The sequence below is a fragment of the Moschus berezovskii genome, chromosome 9 (genome assembly GCF_049115385.1).
Source record: "Moschus berezovskii isolate FMDL1 chromosome 9, NW_MosBer_1.0, whole genome shotgun sequence".
In the NCBI taxonomy this organism is placed as follows: domain Eukaryota; kingdom Metazoa; phylum Chordata; class Mammalia; order Artiodactyla; family Moschidae; genus Moschus; species Moschus berezovskii.
The window spans coordinates 56,855,489-56,875,373 of record NC_142468.1 but is presented as its reverse complement, the minus strand read 5'-3'; the positions used below and the strand labels follow the sequence as shown (position 1 = coordinate 56,875,373).

At 45.2% G+C, this 19,885-nt stretch overlaps 1 protein-coding gene across 8 annotated transcripts in view; it reads right to left on the bottom strand.

Annotated features, from left to right (window-relative positions):
* The window catches only part of TLN2 (talin 2), a 509,872-nt gene that overhangs the window by 95,734 nt on the left and 394,253 nt on the right, over nt 1–19,885 (bottom strand). For all 8 annotated transcript variants that reach the window (XM_055435636.2, XM_055435634.2, XM_055435641.2 and 5 more), the window contains 5 exons: nt 11,020–11,113; nt 9,991–10,080; nt 7,693–7,815; nt 6,247–6,390; nt 4,386–4,547 (listed from right to left, as the gene is read on the bottom strand). In XM_055435636.2, the coding sequence (XP_055291611.1) occupies nt 4,386–4,547; nt 6,247–6,390; nt 7,693–7,815; nt 9,991–10,080; nt 11,020–11,113 (613 nt within the window). The remainder of the gene's footprint in view (nt 1–4,385; nt 4,548–6,246; nt 6,391–7,692; nt 7,816–9,990; nt 10,081–11,019; nt 11,114–19,885) is intronic.

Below are 19,885 nucleotides of genomic sequence, written 5' to 3'. Positions count from 1 at the left end.
GTTAATTTAGTGTCTTTGCTAATACTGTGCAGAGCTCACCTCTGCTCATGCCCTTCTCCACCAGACAGGCACTGATCTTGACCCAACCTTGCCCATTTTGCGGTTCTTCCAGGCCCAGTGGAAATCCAATGTGCCTGCTACTAACTCATATTGATGGCTTCAATTCCGACTGCCACATGTACTCAGTAAGTGTTAAGTTAGCACCACCCGTTACCTGCCCTGCAGCACTGCACTGGTGATGTGGCAGTGAACAGTCTCGCTGCTCTCATGATCTTACACTATTACCATCAATGACTGCTTGAGGTCAGGCCCTTCCAGCTCAATAGAAGATGCCCAGCCTCTGGGCGGTGCCACTTATTCCTCCTGCTCTTGCCCTCTCTGCTCTCCTCCCATTCTCTTCTTTACCTTCGACAACACCCTCAATCTATTAGGAAGGCAGATTTCTGATCATGTCACCAACCCTTAGGTGAACTCATGAAAAATGACAAGATGATTACCCCCGGGTAAATTCCAAGGAATGGTTTTTCTAATTGTGCAGTTTCATCAACTGCACCAAGAGGATGATGAAAAGATTTTATTATTATTTTTTTGAGCATGGGCCCTAAAATCACAAATCACGTGGCCTATTGCAGGTCAAGGGCGGGACCCTGAATAGTATAGGCTGTGGACTAGAACGCCAAGCTCCAATCCGGCACTGTTTTTCATTTTCAAGAGGGAAAAGCACCGAGCATCAGAAAGGATGGTTTGTTTACATGGAGAGTTATTTCACTTTTGAATGTGGCTTCCCCTCTGGGGATGGCTGAGACACCCCAGTAAACTGAATACTCAGATCTGGCTACAGGTAAATTTTAGGCAGGCATGACAGTTTTCGTAGAGACATTTCACGTCACATAATGTCTAGCACCCCAGCCATAACAACGAAAGGGTAAATCCACTGAGTCAAATGCACAGGCCCCACCAAGAGAAGGGCACTCTCTACCCTGGGCCAGCAACTCTGAATTTTCTTATTTAGCAAAATCTCACAGAGATGTGGGAGAAATCATTTCTGCATGTGCAACAGAATCAAGGCTTCGTGGATTTCAACGGTTAGAAGGGATCTTGCTGCTGATGCTTAGTCGCTTCAGTTTGCCCAACTCTGTGCGACCCTATGGACTGTAGCCCAGCAGGATCCTCTGTCCACGGGATTCTCCAGGCAAGAGTACTGGAGTGGGTTGCCATGCCCTCCTCCAGGGGATCTTCCCAACCCAGGGACTGAACCCGGGTCTCCTGCATTGCAGGCAGATTCTTCACTGCTCAGCCACCAGGGAAGCCCCAGAAGGGATCTTAAAGATCACTTAATTCCAAAGCTCCAACGTTCTAGGTGACAAAACCAACACCTAGAAAGAGACATGTAAGGCTAAACTCATGCCTCAAAACAGAGTCCAAGACCCCTGGCTCCCTTCCCTCCTACTGACTTAGAAAAGGCAACAAGAAAAGGCATAAGAAGCCCAAGAGGTTTTTTTTTTTCACCCTCCTTTTTACCTCAAGAAACCCACTTTACCAATCCAAACAAAAGGACAATTAAGAAAGCATACTTACAGCCGAGTTTAAACTGGTTAGTGAGAGCTGGACCTGGTATCTTTTGGACGCCCTGGAAGTGTTTCATGGCAAAACGCTGAGCTTCAACTCTGCTGTGAAAGGCAAAGCTGAGCTCCGGCTTCTCAGAGCAATAGAAGCTGTTGTTGCACAACTTCTACTTGGCATCCAAACCTGAGTGACTGCACATTTAAAATAACATTCCATTCCCCACATCTGATTTGAGGCTAGGTAAGAAGCTGACGAAAGGGAGAAGCCGGCACAGGTGCATGTGGGGACGAGCAGGTAGATGGCACCCATGGTTAGGGGTCCGTGTGCTTCCAACTTGGCCGGCATCGAGAGCAGGGCCTGGTCAGGAGCAGGGTGCACACATTTATTCTTTCTGAGCCATGCTTTGGGATTGCAAAGAATGCCATCAGTAGACATTTATGATTCCTGGAGGCAGACATTCTAATGGGCGCTGATAACCCACTGTGATGTAATCTGCTCCCTGCTCTTCAATGCCCCTCCGGGGAGGGGGAGGTTCTCCCCTTTCTTCAGGACTAGAAAGGTGTGGTGCTTAGGCATACCCTTGTGATTTAAAGGGAAAAATAAGGTTGACTAAGAAGTACAAAACTTAAAACAAAATGCAGCCTTGATGGCAGCCATTTCAAGCATTTAGGGAATTAAATATTTGTTTTGCTATTTGGCAGAATTCTTAACCATTCCTTTACTCAGGAAATCTATTCGATATGTAGTATGGTATGCTGCACTGAAAGGACCTTCACCATTTTCCTATTAGTAAGTTAAAAACAAAGTTCATTGTCTTCAGCAAAGCCTGCCCCCTGATGGGAATTGAAAAGCCAAGCTGACTTCAGCAAGCTGAGGGGTGAGTGGGTCATTTCTATGCCTCCTGCACTGCTACTGATTCCCGGAGTGCTGGCGGGGGAGGAGGCCTCCATCTCCCCCACATTACAGCAGCCTGCATGCACAGGCCTAGCTTTAAGGCCATCCCAAGAGCTCATTGGCTATAGGGAGCTACAAAGAGGGCTCGCCACTGTGAGGAGAATCTGAAAAGGAGACGAGATCTTAGAGGATACAGGTCAGGACTGCAAACCAAGGAACGGGGCAGGAAAGAAAGGTTTCCCAGGATTTGTAAAGAAGAGTTTCTTGCCTTCCCTCCCCCTTGGCCCATCTAAATACAGCCTGTTTTTTGACAATCGAAACAATCAGAAAACGGCCAAGTTTAACTGAAGTAAGTAAATTACATGGCAACGAACTACGATGTCACTACTTTTCAATTCTACTGCTGTCTTCCATCCCTGCATCTCCCCAAACTTGCACACAAGCACTCTAAACACACCCAGGGGTTTCTTCCCAGGCTGCTGAGAGGGGTTAGTCTCTCCATGGTATGTACTCTGCAGGCCAAGAGCGAGAGCGGGTTTGGAAAGAGCAGGGGATCTGGGTTTGAATTCCAATCCACTCCTTACTGGCTGAGTCACCCCAGGAAAGTTACCTAACCTCCTGTAAAGATGGGGATGATAAGCACAGGGTGGTTAGTTGCGTGGACTGAATGAGAGATCTATACAAGATATGGAACAGGTCTTGTTCAAATTAAATATTAAAAAATGTAAGCTTTCTTCATTTCTAATACCATGGGTCATGATGGTCATTAAAGTGAGCTGCCACCAGGATCCTGGGGGCACCTGGGCATGAGCTTTATTTATTCATCTTCAATCCATCTTAGTCTTGTCTTCAAATAGGTGCCTTTTACTTTTTTAAAAGGCTGTTTAAACAGCTGCACAATCTCTCCTTGGCTCCTGCTTGGCTCAGCCTGTTGACTAATTTCTCCACAAGATTAAATTGGCTTTGTGGACAGAGGAGTCTGGTGGGCTAGAGTTCCTAGGGTCGCAGAGTCGGACACAACTGAAGTGACTTGGCATGCAGGCCCAGTGCAGGAAACGAGGCGTGTGGTATCATATCCTCTGGAGGGAAGGGGTGGTGGGGGAGCCCCACCCCTCCAGGACTTGCCCGGCAACAAAGCAGCTCACCTCACCTCCAGGACTGTGAAAACCCTTCATAAAGTCAAGCCCTCTGACACCCCTCCCTCCGGCAGGTCTGGTTTGCACAGAACTGGCAGCTTGCCTCTATGACAGTCTCCTTTGGAGGCCCTTTGCCTGGGGTCAACTGTCTAGACTGTGGCTGTCTTCCCACCTGGTCAGCTGCTTGCCCTCTGCTTGGTATCCCATGTTGGGCAGACCAGGTTTACAGTCTGATTGCCCAGACACGAACACTACAGCCCAGCTACGGCAACTGCCTCCTCACAGGGTACCCTGCCCTGCCACTCCCACCCCTGCACCTGTTTATGACCACGATCACAAAGATGAACTTATTATCGACATGGGATATTCTACTTTAGGAAGTTGATGCTACATTGAAACAACTATAAGTGGAAGAGATATCATAGGCTAGAATAGATTAAAAAAAAAAGATTTTCCCAGCAATTTCCCATTCTCTTCTTCTTCCACCTTATCTCTTAGTCCAGAGATATGTAACAATCACGGTAAGCCCCTCAAAACTGTCCCCCCTCAAATATATAGCTTACCCCTCCCTATACACTATGCAGAAGGTTCGTAGAGACCAAGGCTGTTGGTGTTTCCTAATAACTACGTCCATCACCAAAGAACTCCTCAGTGACTGAAATCACAAGAACAAACGAGAAGCTGCCCCTCACGAGAAGCAAGTCTAGGAGCCGAGCTTCATTGCCACACCTCTCTCTCGCCTGTAACGGGTGTTACAAAGATTCCTCAGGTCTTAGCTCAGTGACCTACCTTTATGGTCTTCACCAGGTTGGCGGTGCTGTTGGCGACCTCCTTGGCGGACTGGACAAAGTGCCTCTTGGCCACGGGGTTGCCCGTCTTGGATGAGGCGATGCGGCAGGCGTTGCACAGGGCCGAGGTGTGCTTGGCGACAATCGTGGCAGCGGACAAAACCTACAAAGCAGGGGACTGGGTTGCGGGCACCCCGCGCTTCAGCGCAGAGGGGGTCAGTTCAAAAGAAGTCCACCCTGGTCCGCAGCCCTGGATTCCCCCAACTCACATGTCTGGGGCTGCTGTAACTAAAACCCAGGTCTCTAGCTCTGCTACCCCCAGAGTCTCACCAAGAAAGGGGAGGGCGAGAATTATTAAGGGAGAAAGAAGAAACAAAGAAAAAGAATGCTGGCGCTGCTGTGGTAATGGGCGTGCGCTGGGCTCCAGGTGGTCTTAGAGGAGAGGCTGTCAGTATGCTTTGGGACCTCTAGCCAGGAGGGATATAGCCCAGGGCCTAGGCTGGGGTTACCCAACAGAAATACAGTGCAAACCACATACCTAACTTTAAAATTTCTAGTAGCCACATTAAAATAAGTACAGAAACAAGGGAAGTTATTTGAAGTAACATATTGAATTAAACCTCAGATATCCAAAATATTTCATTTCACCATGTAATCAATTTATGAAGATGAAGCTTTTATAATCTTTTGTCATACTGAGTCTTTGAAATCAGTCTGTATTTTATACTTACAGCCCATCATGGTTTGGACCAGTCACATTTCAAGTGCTTAACCGTCACGTGCAGCTGTATGTCACCCCCACCCCCAGGTGGGCTGTAGGCACCTTATGAAGGGGTCTGGCTCAAGAACTTCGCAGGCTCCACTTCAACTGCTTTTCTGAATCTGCCTGATCCACTTTGCTGAGGCTGGTAACACTCTTCGGCCTTAACTGGACAGGTGAGGCATCTCAGGTACGCTGATGCTTGTTTGGCATCCAGGTGGTCCCTGTATTATCTCCTTTACTGGGGTCCTTCTCTTGCCTCAAGGATACTGGTCCCAGGGTCAAGCATGGATGAGCCCCTCATGAGCTGCCTCTGCTGGCCCATAGAGGGGCCACTCTTGCTCCTTTTAGTACATACTGCTGGAATTACTGGGCTCAGCAGGTGGCGCCAGTGGTAAAGAACCTGCCTGCCAATGCAGGAGACATAAGAGATGCAGGTTCAATCCCTGGGTCAGGAAGGTCCCCCGGAGGAGGGCACAGGTCGCACAAAGTCGGATAAGACTGAAGCGACTTAGCACGCTGGAATTACTGACCCTGATCCATGCCACTTGGGTATCAGAAGTGTCACGGAAAGTCGCAAATTCTGTCTGGTTCTCAAATGCCTCTATGGCTCTTTTCGTGCTGCAGGTTCTCACCCAGTTTTGGGGTCTGGCTCAGCACCACTATTTCCAGGAAGTGACCCCTGACAGCCCCTCAGAGAAACCATCGACAATCCTGGCACGGTCACCATACCCCAATCACTCCAGCTTCCAAATTTTATCCCACAGTAAGAGTTAAGGGGGTAGGGGATTGGGTCTTACTCATGGTGACCCTCAGTGCCGAGCACAGAACAAGCCCTTCATGTATCGCCCCTGAACTGATGAATGGAACTGTGAGCTTCCTGATGAATCTCGCTGTGATTACACCACTGCGACTGCCTTCCAGCACTCCATTCCAAAGCACCTACCTGTATTCACCTTCATCGTATTTTGCCATATTTCTCTAAGTCAGTATCTGGCTGGCCTTGCAAGCTCTGAAAAAACAGCAATCTTCATTCTCCCAGTCTCCTACCACCCACTTCCAAGAGCTCACACTCCTCACCCCCTTCCCTGCCCAAGGTTACCTGTGACGGGCTGCTGCCGGGATCCACCAGGTTCTGGCATGCCATTTGGATGGCCTGGTTGGCCCTGGCAAACTGGATGGGATCCACAAGGCCCTGGTGGCCTGCCTGGCTGTTTGGGTCAGAGATGCCGACTAGGTAAGCAGCCTGGGAGGGAGGAAGAAGGCCACAGCTCAGGCTCTCTGCGCACCTAGATAAGCCTGTGGGGGACCATGGTCCCACAGAGCACCTGCAGCAGTCATTCTCAGGCACTCCCCGTGCAAGGTGGTCAGAGTCAGCTCATCAATAAGAGACTAGGGGTAGACAAGCTGATGCTCGCTTGAGCCAGGGAAGTGCCAGCAGGAGTCTGCTATGGGCTTTGGGGAACAAAGTCTGCTTGTTCTTAAGAAAGCTTTGAGAAGCTCTTCCAGGGGAATGTGATCAAGGATGTATGTAGCCCTGAGTGCTCTGGCAGCTACTTTATGACTCCGAGAAGACCCAGGCTCAGCATGAAGCTTACTCTTTAGCTGGCAGATGGGAGAGGGAAAGAAAACAAGTGGGTGTAGACTGATGGCATTGCTGGCTAAGCCAACCCTGGAACCTGCTCTACGTGAGGGCTTCTCATCTCATAGTCTAATGCACCCTTAGTGTTTTGGCCAATGTTTTCGAACAGTAAGTAAGAATGAGTAAGACAGTTCAGGGAAATAAAATAAAGGTAATATTTAGCCTCCAAGAGGACAAGAGGCTAGAAGAGAAGATCTTTTCTTCAAACGCTTTGGGTGTGTTAGCCAAATAACAGGGAAGAGATGAATCTGTGAGGGGGCATTTTAACCTCAACTCATTTCCCCTGAGATGCGAGGGGCAGGATAGGAGGGAGGCAATTTCACCCCCAAACTAGGGATGTTTTTCTTTGGTTCAATAACATCTTCCAGGCTTGAGGTAACTGTCAGATGATAAATCCTTCAAGGTAAATGCTGACATTTTTGAAAGTTCAGTGATATGAGCCCAGTAATTATTGGAAATGCACAGGACCTTCAAAGACGAGCCAGGAACATGCCTGATCACGTCTCTGAGTGATGGCATCTGATTTTTTTTTTCCCTCTGATTCTAAAAAAGAGCATGACTAAGATTTTTGCAACTCTAAAGTCTCAGAGGGAATGTGAATTATGTAGTGCCCATTCCCACCCCCTCCAAACAACTTATCTGTAACTATGACCCTAAACAAAAAAAAGCCGGCCTCTGAACCCTTATGTTGGGTTTACAGTATTCAGTGTCCTCGCCAGTCTGCTCTCCTCCTGGGGGTAACTGGCTGATATTTTGCCTAAATGCTCAGGAAGCAAAAGAGCCATTTCCATGGTTTAAGTGGTGGTGGTTGGAGTTGGAGCTGAAGCCCCCCGTGCCTCCCTCGTGGACCAGGCACAGGACGGGCTGGAAGGCCTACAACATGGGGCATGGGGACCAGTCCCTTACCTGGGCTGCAGCCTCCGTCAGCCCACAGAGAGCCTTGGACGCAATCCCCACACACTCCCCAAAGGCAGGGAGGTCCCCGGTTTTGGCATTCTGTGAAATCCCTGCCATCGACTCTCCCAGAACCTGCAAAACAGATCACCAGTGATACTGTGACCATCATTGCTTCCGACCATGAGGTAAACGGGCTACCCTTCCAACCTGAATCCTCAAGGACATTTTATTTCTAACATTTGCATTATTTTCCTTTATTTGCAGTAAGAAGAGATTCAAGATAATGGTATCGCTTCTAAATCATAAAGAGAAATAAATAATGAAAGTATGAAGCTTTCATCTAAAAGTTATCTATATCTCAAAGAGATACAGTTAATATATACCAATCACTAAAGTAAAATCTATATAGGGCATCCTATGGGCAAATGGTCTAAATTGAGAACTATTAGTGTCCAGAATATAAAAATCACGCATATCTGCTGAGCTGTAGGTGAAGACACACCCAGAAATTAGAAAACACACCCATCCCTTCATCTGTTTATTGACAATAAAATCTGAATATATCTTTAAGGAGTGCGCATGTGAAGAGGAAGATAGCCTGAAACAAAGGCTAAAAAAATGTTTAAGGCTAAATTCTTTAAGTATTTCCTCTTAACTTTGAAAATTGTTGGTATATTCTCTTTTCAGAGGCCTTTAAAATAATAGGCAAAAGGGATTTTAGTATTCAGAATCCAACCCAGGGAGGTCAAGCACCCTGTACAAGGTGAGACAGAAGGTCACAGGGGCAGAGGCAGGGTGCCCCCACCCCAGTCTCTGGGGCTGTGTCTTCTATAGTCTCCTCATGTCGCAGGAAGGCAGGTGTTACTTTCCAGGGTCACAGATGGTAGAGCTGAAGGATGTGCAAGGGATGCTTTAAGAGACACTCAAAGTCACGTATAGAGCACAATACAGAGCTCTGTGTTTGTCAAGATGCCATCTTGGATGGGGAAAGGAAGACATTCCCTCAAGTTGCCTAGATATACAAAATAATCCAGTTGACATAAGGACTTGCAAAGCAGTGAGTGGGTATTTTTATGTACGGTATTTTCCTTTCCTTCTCCCTGCATCCCTCTTTAAGAAGAACAGTTTCTTTGGATCTAAGTGTGGGAAACACGTGCAGCCTCTGTTCAGACAATCCATAGTACCATAAAGGATGCTGGACAAACCAAACTCTAGTCTTAGCCTAACTTGAAGTAAGACCTCCTGACACCACCAATACAGCTGTCTCTCCAAGAGAAGAGCCCAAGCCATTCTCATTGTAGGCTTGCTGCTGTTCAGTCGCTATGACAGGTTAGCCCACCAGGCTCCTCTGTCCATAGGATTTCCCAGGCAAGAACACTGGAGTGGGTTACCATTTCCTTCTCCAGGGGATCTTCCTAACCCAGGGATTGAATCTTCTTCATTGGCAGGAAAGTTCTTTACCACTGAGCTACCGGGGAGCCCTGCTGTCTCCCCAAAGCTAACGTAAATGTGGCGTGAACTAACGTGCAGGCACACTCCAAGTACAAAGCCAAATGGCAACTGCTCGATACCCATTCAGCTCACTTACATTTCATTTCACCTGGTTCTGAGACATTCTCAAAAACACTGGTGTTATTACCAAAGGTCAGTGTTTCTCAACCTTTTAAAATATTATTATTACTGCTCTGCTAAGAAGTCTTTTTAGACTACCCTCCCTCCAATTGCCACCCATATTAAATTAAATACTAAGAAATCAGAATCTGTTGAGCAAGGTTAAGATCTGGAGAATGGAGGATACAAACCATTGTATTATCTTGGATATTTTCACTGATTGCATGCCCAAAACACCCACAAATTTTCATGTCCCTTGAGAACACATGCCATAAATGGACGGTAACAGGAACACGCAGGAGAGTCTCATATACAGTCATTGATAGGCTTTCCCCAGCATGCCTAAATTCACAATCAGACTCATCCCTGAGAGGGTATAAGCAGTGATTCTCAGAGTGTGGCTCCTGGACCACACAGCCAGACCTGGGAACTGGTCAGAAATGCACAATCTTGCCCATTTTGGGATGTACTGAATCAGAAACTTAGGGGTGTGGGTGTGGCCTAGCAATCTGCGTTCAACAAGACCCCCAGGTGATTGTGATGCATGGTTACGTTTGAGAAACACCTGGGCAAAGGCACCACGAGCCGTTTAAGACACGGGCATCCCCAGGGAGGGGCCACAGACCTGTGCACACAAAGCACGTCTCGATTCTTCCCCGCAGTGGGGAGGGAGGCTAACAGCATGGTCAGGCTCACCTTGGAGTTTTCCATCACACTCTCGATGCAGTCAAAGTAAGAGAGGTCACTAACGGGTTCGTTGGGATTGTCCAACATCCCCTTGACGGTCTGCAAAGGAGAACATGACTTAAAAAGCAAGCCAGCCTCAGAAGAAGGGAGATGACAAAAAACACCAATTATCAGTCTCCCTGGCACACACAGAATTCTGATCACAATCGCTCATTGCACACATTCCTGGGAGGAATTTCAGCTGCACCAATGGCCTGATCAGCAACCTGGGTCTCAGTCAGACCCTGCAGAAGGTGCAGTTAACTCTCCCCTCCACCCCTAGCCCACCCTCTCTCACATGGTAAGTATTTCTATTTCAGAAAATTAAAGGTACATAGGGTACGACCAAGCCACATCTACTGAGATAAACAATACAACCTGACTTGGTGAAGACTGCTTTATGGACAAGTGGGCACACTGATTTCACTTCTACCCGCATATACTCTATGGGCATAAATAAATTTTCCATGAAAAATAAACCCTAAGTATGAACATAAATTGATTAACACCCACCCTGTGTTCTGGGCCACCAGGGGCCTCATGGCCACCTTCATAGTAATAAGTGTTACTCTTGGGTTTTCTCTAATGCATCCTCTAAATGAAACAAAATCAAATGTACAAGAAGACCATTTTCACTCAAAAAGCACTCTATCCTGGCTTCTCCCAAAAGCCCTAGAAAAATCACTCTCAAACTTTTTAGGTAGAAATTACTCATTCTCAGGCTCCATTCAAAACCAGAGGCCTCTTCCTGTTTGAAATAAAGACTCTTTTAACAAAACAACTCTTAGAGGAAATACGGAAGCAGGGGTGATAACCTCACCAAATCTAATTTTTCTTGAATTCCATCCCACGAGATGGATGGAATTCAAGATTAGAACTTTGGCCCCAAAAGTTTCCCAGGAAAGATAAAAGGCAAGAATAAAGAAGAACCTGACCCTGGAGGGAAAGGACAGACAGACACATGCTCTTAAATCCTCAGCAGCCTTTCCAGGGACCCACCTCGAGTTCCCGCAGGGCATTATCACATTCCTTCTGGCCAGGAGCTTGCTGCGTGCACAGCGTGATGAGCTGGTTGATGCTCTCAGTCACAGCTCTGAGACAGAAATGGGAAGAGTGTTTTTGGTTGTGTTTTGTAAAGATCAACAGAAATTTTCCCAATGATGTTTTGTGGGTTCGATAGGATTACAATTAGTTCACTATAAAGGCTGCAGTCCCTGTGAGCGCTCTTTCACAAGGCTCTAAACCAAAAATAAACCACAGTCAGAGAAGACAGAATGAGAACCCACACCTTGTTTCTCATTTATTCACTGATTTACCCTTAAAAGTACTAATAGCTCTCTTAAGAAAAGTGTGGCTATATACTCACAAAAAAGAGTCACAACGAAGTTGCAAATGGCAAAGAGCTCCTGTTAACACTGAAGTCAATATCCTTCACTAGCAGCCCATCAGGAATAGGATGATCCCAGCCAGGCTATTCTGGACAGCCTTTATGTAGTTTGGACTATTCTGTATATTTTAAAATAGTCACACTGTAAACTGTGCCTTATGATTTTAAAACCTCTTCTTTCCTTTCATTTCTACATAACTGACCAGTTCCTAGAAGCTATACCAAAATTATTCTTTAATAGAGCTATTTTCTTTGTTAACATTAATAGGAACCAGAGATTCTTAGATGATTTTATACGTGTTTCTATTCTTCTAAGAACTTAAGACACAGCCCAGATATTTTTCTTCATTGCCAAGGGTTCTATCCTTCCTGGGCAGTCACTGTTTAGGTTAAGCCATGGATATATTTTAGAAAGGCATGGTCCATTCTGAGTTAATTCCTTTAATAAGGTATGAAATATGGATCCAGATTTTAATGAGGGGGATATAAAGAATGCTCAAACTACCGGACAATTGCCCTCATCTCACACGCTAGCAAAGTCATGCTCAAAATTCTCCAAGCCAGGCTTCAGCAATATGTAAACCGTGAACTCCCAGATGTTCAAGCAGGTTTTAGAAAAGGCAGAGGCACCAGAGATCAAATTGCCAATATCCGCTGGATCATGGAGAAAGCAAGAGAGTTCCAGAAAACATCTATTTTTGCTTCATTGACTATGCCAAAGCCTTTGACTGTGGGGATCACAATAAACTGTGGAACATTCTGAAAGAGATGGGAATCCCAGACCACCTGACCTGCCTCTTGAGAAACCTGTATGCAGGTCAGGAAGCAACAGTTAGAACTGGACATGGAACAACGGACTGGTTCCAAATAGGAAAAGGTGTACGTCAAGGTTGTATATTGTCACCTTGCTTATTTAACTTATATGCAGAGTACATCATGAGGAACGCTGGGCTGGAAGAAGCACAAGCTGGAATCAAGATTGCTGGGAGAAATATCAATAACCTCAGATATGCAGATGACACTACCCTTATGGCAGAAAGTGAAGAGGAACTCAAAAGCCTCTTGATGAAAGTGAAAGAGGAGAGTGAAAAGGTTGGTTTGAAGCTCAACATTCAGAAAACAAAGATCATGGCATCTGGTCCCATCACTTCATGGGAAATAGATGGAAAAACAGTGGAAACAGTGTCAGACTTTGTTTTTTTGGGCTCCAAAATCACTGCAGATGCTGACTGCAGCCATGAAATTAAAAGACGCTTGCTCCTTGGAAGGAAAGTTATGACCAACCTTGATAGTATATTAAAAAGCAGAGACATTACTTTGCCAACCAAGGTCCGTCTAGTCAAGGCTATGGTTTTTCCCGTGGTCATGTATGGATGTGAGAGTTGGACTGTGAAGAAGGCTGATCGCCGAAGAATCGATGCTTTTGAACTGTGGTGTTGGAGAAGACTCTTGAGAGTCCCTTATACTGCAAGGAGATCCAACCAGTCCATTCTAAAGGAGATCAATCCTGGATGTTCATTGGAGGGACTGATGCTAAAGCTGAAACTGCAATACTTTGGCCACCTCATGCGACGAGTTGACTCACTGGAAAAGACTCTGATGCTGGGAAGGGTTGGGGGCGGGAGGAGAAGGGGACAACGGAGAATGAGATGGCTGGATGGCATCACCGACTCTGTGGACATGAGTTTGAGTGTACTCCGGGAGTTGGTGATGGACAGGGAGGCCTGGTGTGCTGTGATTCATGGGGTCGCGGAGAGTCGGACACGACTGAGCGACTGAACTGAACTGAACTGAACTGAATTATTCCATTACCTTTTAAGAAGCCATCCTTCCTGATTTGAATTGCTTTTGTAACTTGGTTGACAATCAGTTGACCATATTTGTGTGGGTCTACTTCTGGATTCTATTCTATTCCATTGAACTGTGTGTCTAACCTTTCACCAATACCACACTGTTTGGAATACTACACCTTTACACTAGGTCTTAAAATTGAATATAGTACCCTCGTGTTTATAAACGAAAAAAAAAAAAAGAGAGAGAGAGAGAGACACGAGATAATTCCCTAAGGAGATGTTACAATAAGGTGCAAAAACAAGATTTCAACTCCACTGCCAGATCCAAAACCAGTTTTCTGCAGGGTGATAACTGGTCTGTACCTTTGGCAGGACCCTGAATGCTATTCAGTTGGTAACCACTGAAGCTAATGGGCAACTTAAACAAACAAAATAAAAATAGGATGCACATTGCTGCTAATCATTAACACCGTCTAATATAAAAATACCTCATTTTATTAGTTAAATTGGCTTTGCAGCTTCCCACAGAATATCAAATTAGATGGAAAATGATGTTGCCAATGTACAAAGGCAATCAGCTTAATTATTTGATGAGAAGCTACTGCTTTGAATTTTAAATTTAGCAAGAAGAAGAAAAACATTCCTCAGCTCAAGAAAGAATCCTCAAATAGTTTCTGTAAGATTGATTCATCTAAAAAAACAAAAAAGACTGATTCATTTATTTGGGGAAAAGTGCTTAACGATGGTGTCATGGGGGAAGCATTGTGTCTTCCAGGTGCAAAGCAAAACAACGACAAGTGACATAGCAGGATGGTCTCTAGTTGGGACCACCTTTGGAGGGTGCAGTTCATGATGTGTTCATTGGAAGGGGCCCCCAAAGAGTCCAAAACCGTGTTCTGTGTGGCAGTCTTCAAGACACATTTTAGAGTGGGCAGGCTAGATGTGTTAACATAGCAAAGGGTGCAAAAAGGCCCCAACTGTGATGACACAATCATTTCGGGAATATTTCCACATATCACACTAGCTTTCCATTTAGCTTCTTTCAATGTTTCCCATTTATCTACATTAAAAAAGCGTGGTCTTTATATAAAGATATTGCCATTAGAAATTAAGTATTCATGGTGGTTCAGCGGTTAGGATTCAGTGCTTTCACTGCTGTGGGCCCAGGTTTGACAGTTGGTCAGCGAACTAAGATCCCATAAGCCTTGTGGTAGCCAAAAAAAAACCCAAAACAAAAACAACTGCTGCTGCTAAGTCGCTTCAGTCGTGTCCGACTGTGTGACTCCATAGACGGCAGCCCACCTGGCTCCCCCATCCCTGGGATTCTCCAGGCAAGAACACTGGAGTGGGTTGCCATTTCCTTCTCCAGTGCATGAAAATGAAAAATAAAAGCGAAGTTGCTCAGTCGTCTCCGACTCTTAGCGAACCCATGGACTGCAGCCTACCAGGCTCCTCCGTCCATGGGATCTTCCAGGCAAGAGTACTAGAGTGGGGTGCCACTGCCTTCTTCAAAAAACACACTGCTGCTGCTGCTGCTGCTGCTGCTCAGTCACTTCAGTCGTGTCCAACTCTGTGTGACCCCATAGATGGGAGCCCACCAGGCTCCCCCATCCCTGGGATTTTCCAGGCAAGAACACTGGAGTGGGTTGCCATTTCCTTCTCCAATGTGTGAAAGTGAAAAGTGAAAGTGAAGCCGCTCAGTCGTGTCCGACTCTTAGCGACCCCACGGACTGCAGCCTACCAGGCTCCTCCATCCATGGGATTTTCTAGCCAAGAGTTCTGGAGTGCCTTGCCATTGCCTTCTCCGAGAAAAACACACTACTATGTATCAAATAGATAACTAACAAGAACCTACTGTGTAGCACAGGGAACTCTACTCAGTGCTCTGTGGTGACCTAAACGGGAAGGAAATCCAAAAAGATGGATCTATGTATACATATGGCTGATTCATTTTATTGTACAGCAGAAACTGAGACAGCAGTATAAAGCAATTATACTCCAATAATAATAATAATAATAAACCAAGTGTTTACAATTAGTGAATTCAGAGACTATGTAGCTATTCATTGGCCTATTTCAAATATTTTTTAGAAGTAAAAAATTTCAAATAAAAACTTGGGGCAAAAAAAAAACAAACAACCCAACAGACTAAGGGTTGTAGTTGGATGCTTGCCTGAATGAGTCACTAAGTAATACTGATCCATGACTGAAAAGGTATTATTATTATTTAGGTATCATTTATCCTCATAACTCAGTTTAGAGTATGAATTGCGTAGCTAAATAAAAAACCGAGTGGTACAGAGGCAATTAATTATGTAGATCAGACAATCGGAAATAGTATTTTTAAGATTCAAACTATAAAACAGATTCATAAGAGCAAAGGATTAGAGAAAACCCAAACATGCAATAATAAGGAATGACTAAACATACAGTCTACAACATAACTCTGGAGATCTGTTAACTCACGACATCATATTCCTTATATCACAGAATATTCATGATATACAACTAAGTAAAATTAATGTTAGAAAAGAATATATAAAACATGTAAACCATATGAACCGATACCAAAATGTTAAGTGATTTTACAATGTTATTTTTAAAATTTATTATTACTATTTCTTGCCACTGATCAGCTTGCAGATCTAGTTCCCTGACCAGGGATTGAACCTGGGCCACAGTAGTAAGAGTGCCAAGTCCTAAGCATTAGACCACCAGGGAATTCCCAAACAATATGATTTTAAAGCAAAGATTTTAGTAAATTGACTAAAACAATATGAACCAGCCAACTCACATCATCATAAAAATATGGCCAAAATTAGTTGCATGCCCCCTGTGCTATATGTAAATCCCATTAAGCTTGATATGTAGTTATTTTTATTTTCCTCACAGTTTTTTGGTAAAGATCAAAGCTATACAAATTCATTTAAAAAAAAACCAAAAAATTAAATAACCATAATTTCATCACCTAGAGATAGTGTTCTTATAATTCATTCTTTATCTAAGCATATGTAGCTACTCTTTGTCTTTAAACGATTGGAATCTACAACCTTAGATGTTAAAGTCTTTCTAACCTACAGTCAGTCAGTGTTCAGAGATACTAAATTGATTCAGACAGGAGTTTGTGAGCTCTGGAAGGAAACTGTATATAGACAGGGAATTGGGGCAGAGGTGAGAGTAGAAAATCAATCAATTTGTGCTCATGATGATCTATTAAACATCCAATAGTGAGCTTGGAGGGAATAAAGCAACTGCAGACAATTCCCATCCTCAAAGGAGGATGTGCTTAGGAAGGCAGCAAAGAGCAAACCAAAATTTAACCTGTTGGTATTCTCCGGGTCCTACCATCACAAGGCATGGGGAGTAAAAAAATAATATAGTTTAAAGCTGTCTAGGAAAGCAAGATGCTAGCAATCCAGTTGGAGAGGCAAGATAATGAACAGACAAGACATGAAGGTGCACCAGAGGAAGCAGTACGGGGGTGTGACATCAGACAGGACTGGCGGGACGCACGCAGGACTCGCTGGAGTGAAAGAAAATTAAAGCCTTGACCACAGGTGTGGGCTCTGCCTATTACAGAGAGCCAGACAGGGACCAGCGCAATTGTAAAGTCAGGGCTCAGCAAGATCCTAATTTGGATAATGGGAACAGAATATTGTAGAGGAGACTAAGAGGCAGAAGAAGGCCCAGTGTACATTTTTCTACTTTATAGCATGAAATTGCTGTTTGCTGGGTCATCCTTTTTCAACATCTCTGGAGCCAGAAAGATGCCTGCCTGGCAGGAACCTCAAGGCAAAGGGCAGTGTGGGAAGAGGCACCTCCTGCAAGGTCCTAGGGAGCCCTGGGGAAACTGGAAAGCTGCTGAACATCTGGCTTAGGATGGTCCTGATGCTGGTGGCAATGGGCGTCAAGTCTTCAGCTCCCAGGAGTCCTTTTGAGCAGGGTGACTGTAGTCTGAGAAGCAGCCTGGGGGTGCTGGGAGGTAGAACACTCCATTTTTTTTTTTTTTTTTGCCACTGCAAATTGGCTTTTCATTTCCTTGACTAAGTTTAGGGAGCATCAAACCAGCCCCAGGTCACAGAAAAGGCTGATAAACAATTTACAGAGAATCTCCAGCCCACCCAACTGGCCATAAAAGAGCCGGAGCCAAGCAGTTACACAGGAAGAGGAAGAAGCAGCCAGACACTCCACAGAAAATTACTTCCTCCCCAGAAGGCATCAGAAACCAAGGGACCAGTCTGTACCAGGGCTCACATGCAGAATGACGAGCAGAGCAAAAAGCGCACATCCTCGACTGCTCTCCCAGAAGTAAACCTTTTTTTTCCCTAAAGCAGGAAGAATCATGGTGACTAGAAAGAACAAAGGGTTCAAGTCTGCTGACACAGAAGCAGGGTGGAGCTGAGTCAGTCCAGGTGTGGGTCCCCACAGTGACATGTCTGGGGTCTTCGTGGACATCCACGCGGACAGGGAGGGCATGGCTGTCTCGAGAGCAGGGAGGCCAGTGGGACTGCAGATGAGGACAATAACCATCAGATCCCTGCTACCCAGCTCCAAAGGTGCTTATGCACAGGACTTTTGTGAGACCCAGAGAGAATGACGGTATGCCCTGGGTGACTGGACCGGGGCTGTCCTTTCTCATTCACAGTGTGTGCCCACCACTGGGCCCATAGCAGGCATGCAACAAAAATCAGTTTAATGAACAAATGAAGGAACAAGAGAATGAATGATTGCAACCCAGGTGGGCAGAGCTTTACCCCCGAAGAGGCGCTGGCCTGACCCACTCTGGCAAGCTCCCACTGGGAAAATACCCCAGGGAGCCGAGCTTGCCAAAAAGCCAAGGAGAATGGGCCAGAAACTTCCTGCAGCAGTTCCAACCCAAAACTATCAATCCACGTGATGATTTCTGAGTGCTGACTTGGCTGTGGAACCATCAGGCTGGGAATTCTCCCTGTCAACTGCTGAAAGCCAGGACAGACAGGGCGACGGAAGCTTTCTCACCTCACCTCCAGGGCCCTTCCTGAATGTAACCACCAGGGGGCGTGCAGACACTCACAGAGCAAGGACTCCAGCAATAAGCTTTCAGGTCCGGCAGTCCCTTCTTTAAGGGGCTTTCAAAATGCCCATTTATACTCTCCTTTCCTTCCCACAATTTACAAGAGATGATAACACGCCTCTGAGTTGGAAACTGTAATTTTGAAAAGGGGCAAAAAATTGAAGATAACGAAAAACAACTGAGTTCAGGTACCTGGAAACATTAGCTGCCTTATCCAAAGGCTGTTCTTGGAAAAAAGTGATTAAGAGGGTTTTATATCAGAAACAGCTGCTCAACAGAGAGGATATCACCATTCCTCCTCATCCCCACCCTGAGCTCAGGAGGACATGCAGCTGCTGGAACAATCAGAAGCGAAGCACAAGACGGAGGTGGGGAGATGTGAGTATGCATCCCATCACCTAGTGGCTCTCGCTGTTGTTTGAAGGTGAAGCATGTTTGGGCCGCCCAGGGGGCACTAGTGGTAAAGAACCCACCTGCAGATCCCCTGAAGGAGGCCATGGCAAACCACGCCAGTATTCTTGCCTGGAGAATGCCACGGACGGAGGAGCCTAGAGGGCTTCAGTGCACAGGGTTGCTAAGTGTCGGACGTGACTGAAGCAACTTAGCACTCAAAGTATCTTGAAGAGAATGAATGAAGAAACTCAAAAGTTTTCAAGGGAGTTGCTCTGAAATTATCTAAATCCCCCCATAAAAAATACTACTACAAACAAAGAGGGAACCAGAGACAGGTATTAACCAGTGGTACCAAGACACCTTGTCTATTGGGAATGGAGCAGAGCTCAAGGATGGTGTGGGCTATACACATTCCTATTTTGCGAATGGGAAAGTTAAGACAGGCTGAGTGGTCTGACCAAAGTAACCTAATTAGTCAAGCATTGAAGTCTGTACTAGAATTTAGTACTCCTGATTCTGACAACTTAAAAAAAAAACCAGGAGAGATAAAGACATTGAAAAACAAACAAGCAAACAAAACCAAATTTTAAAAATTTTAAGTAGAATTCAAGCCATGCTTTTTAAAAATCATTCATCTGCATATTTTGAAAATGTTTCCAATTAGGCTACAGATCCAAACTGTCTTGCATTTAATCTTTCACTGCTGTTAGGTTTCCGATAAAGTGATACTAAGTAAGGCTAAGAAAACAGGCCTACACCACCACAGAATTACAGAACACCCTACCCCTTTGGTTCAGGAATATGAATGTGGGATTACCAATATAAAATCTTCCTTAGCTATCATTGCAGTTTCTCCAGATACCAGCATCAATCACTAGTCACTGAACTAAATTGCCAGAGAGGACCTGGGGCAGAAATTATATCGTTATGACCTACTTCCGTGGGTGAAAACAACAGCAAAGAAGGACATTCACATCATCCCGAGTTCAGATTCATGTTTTAATATATTCCCCCAATTTACTCTCATCACCAGCCCATCCATCCCGACTTTGAGCCCTTCTGCATGCAACGAAGTGACCATGTTTAAATCCAGGTAATTAACATGGTGCCAGGCTCATAGTAGTAAACACTCAAGAAATGTTGAATGGCTAGTTGAGTATCTTTTTTTTTTTAACTTTTCAGCATCTTCTGATTTCTTTTTAAAGAACATATGGTACTTTCATAATCTGAATGATATTA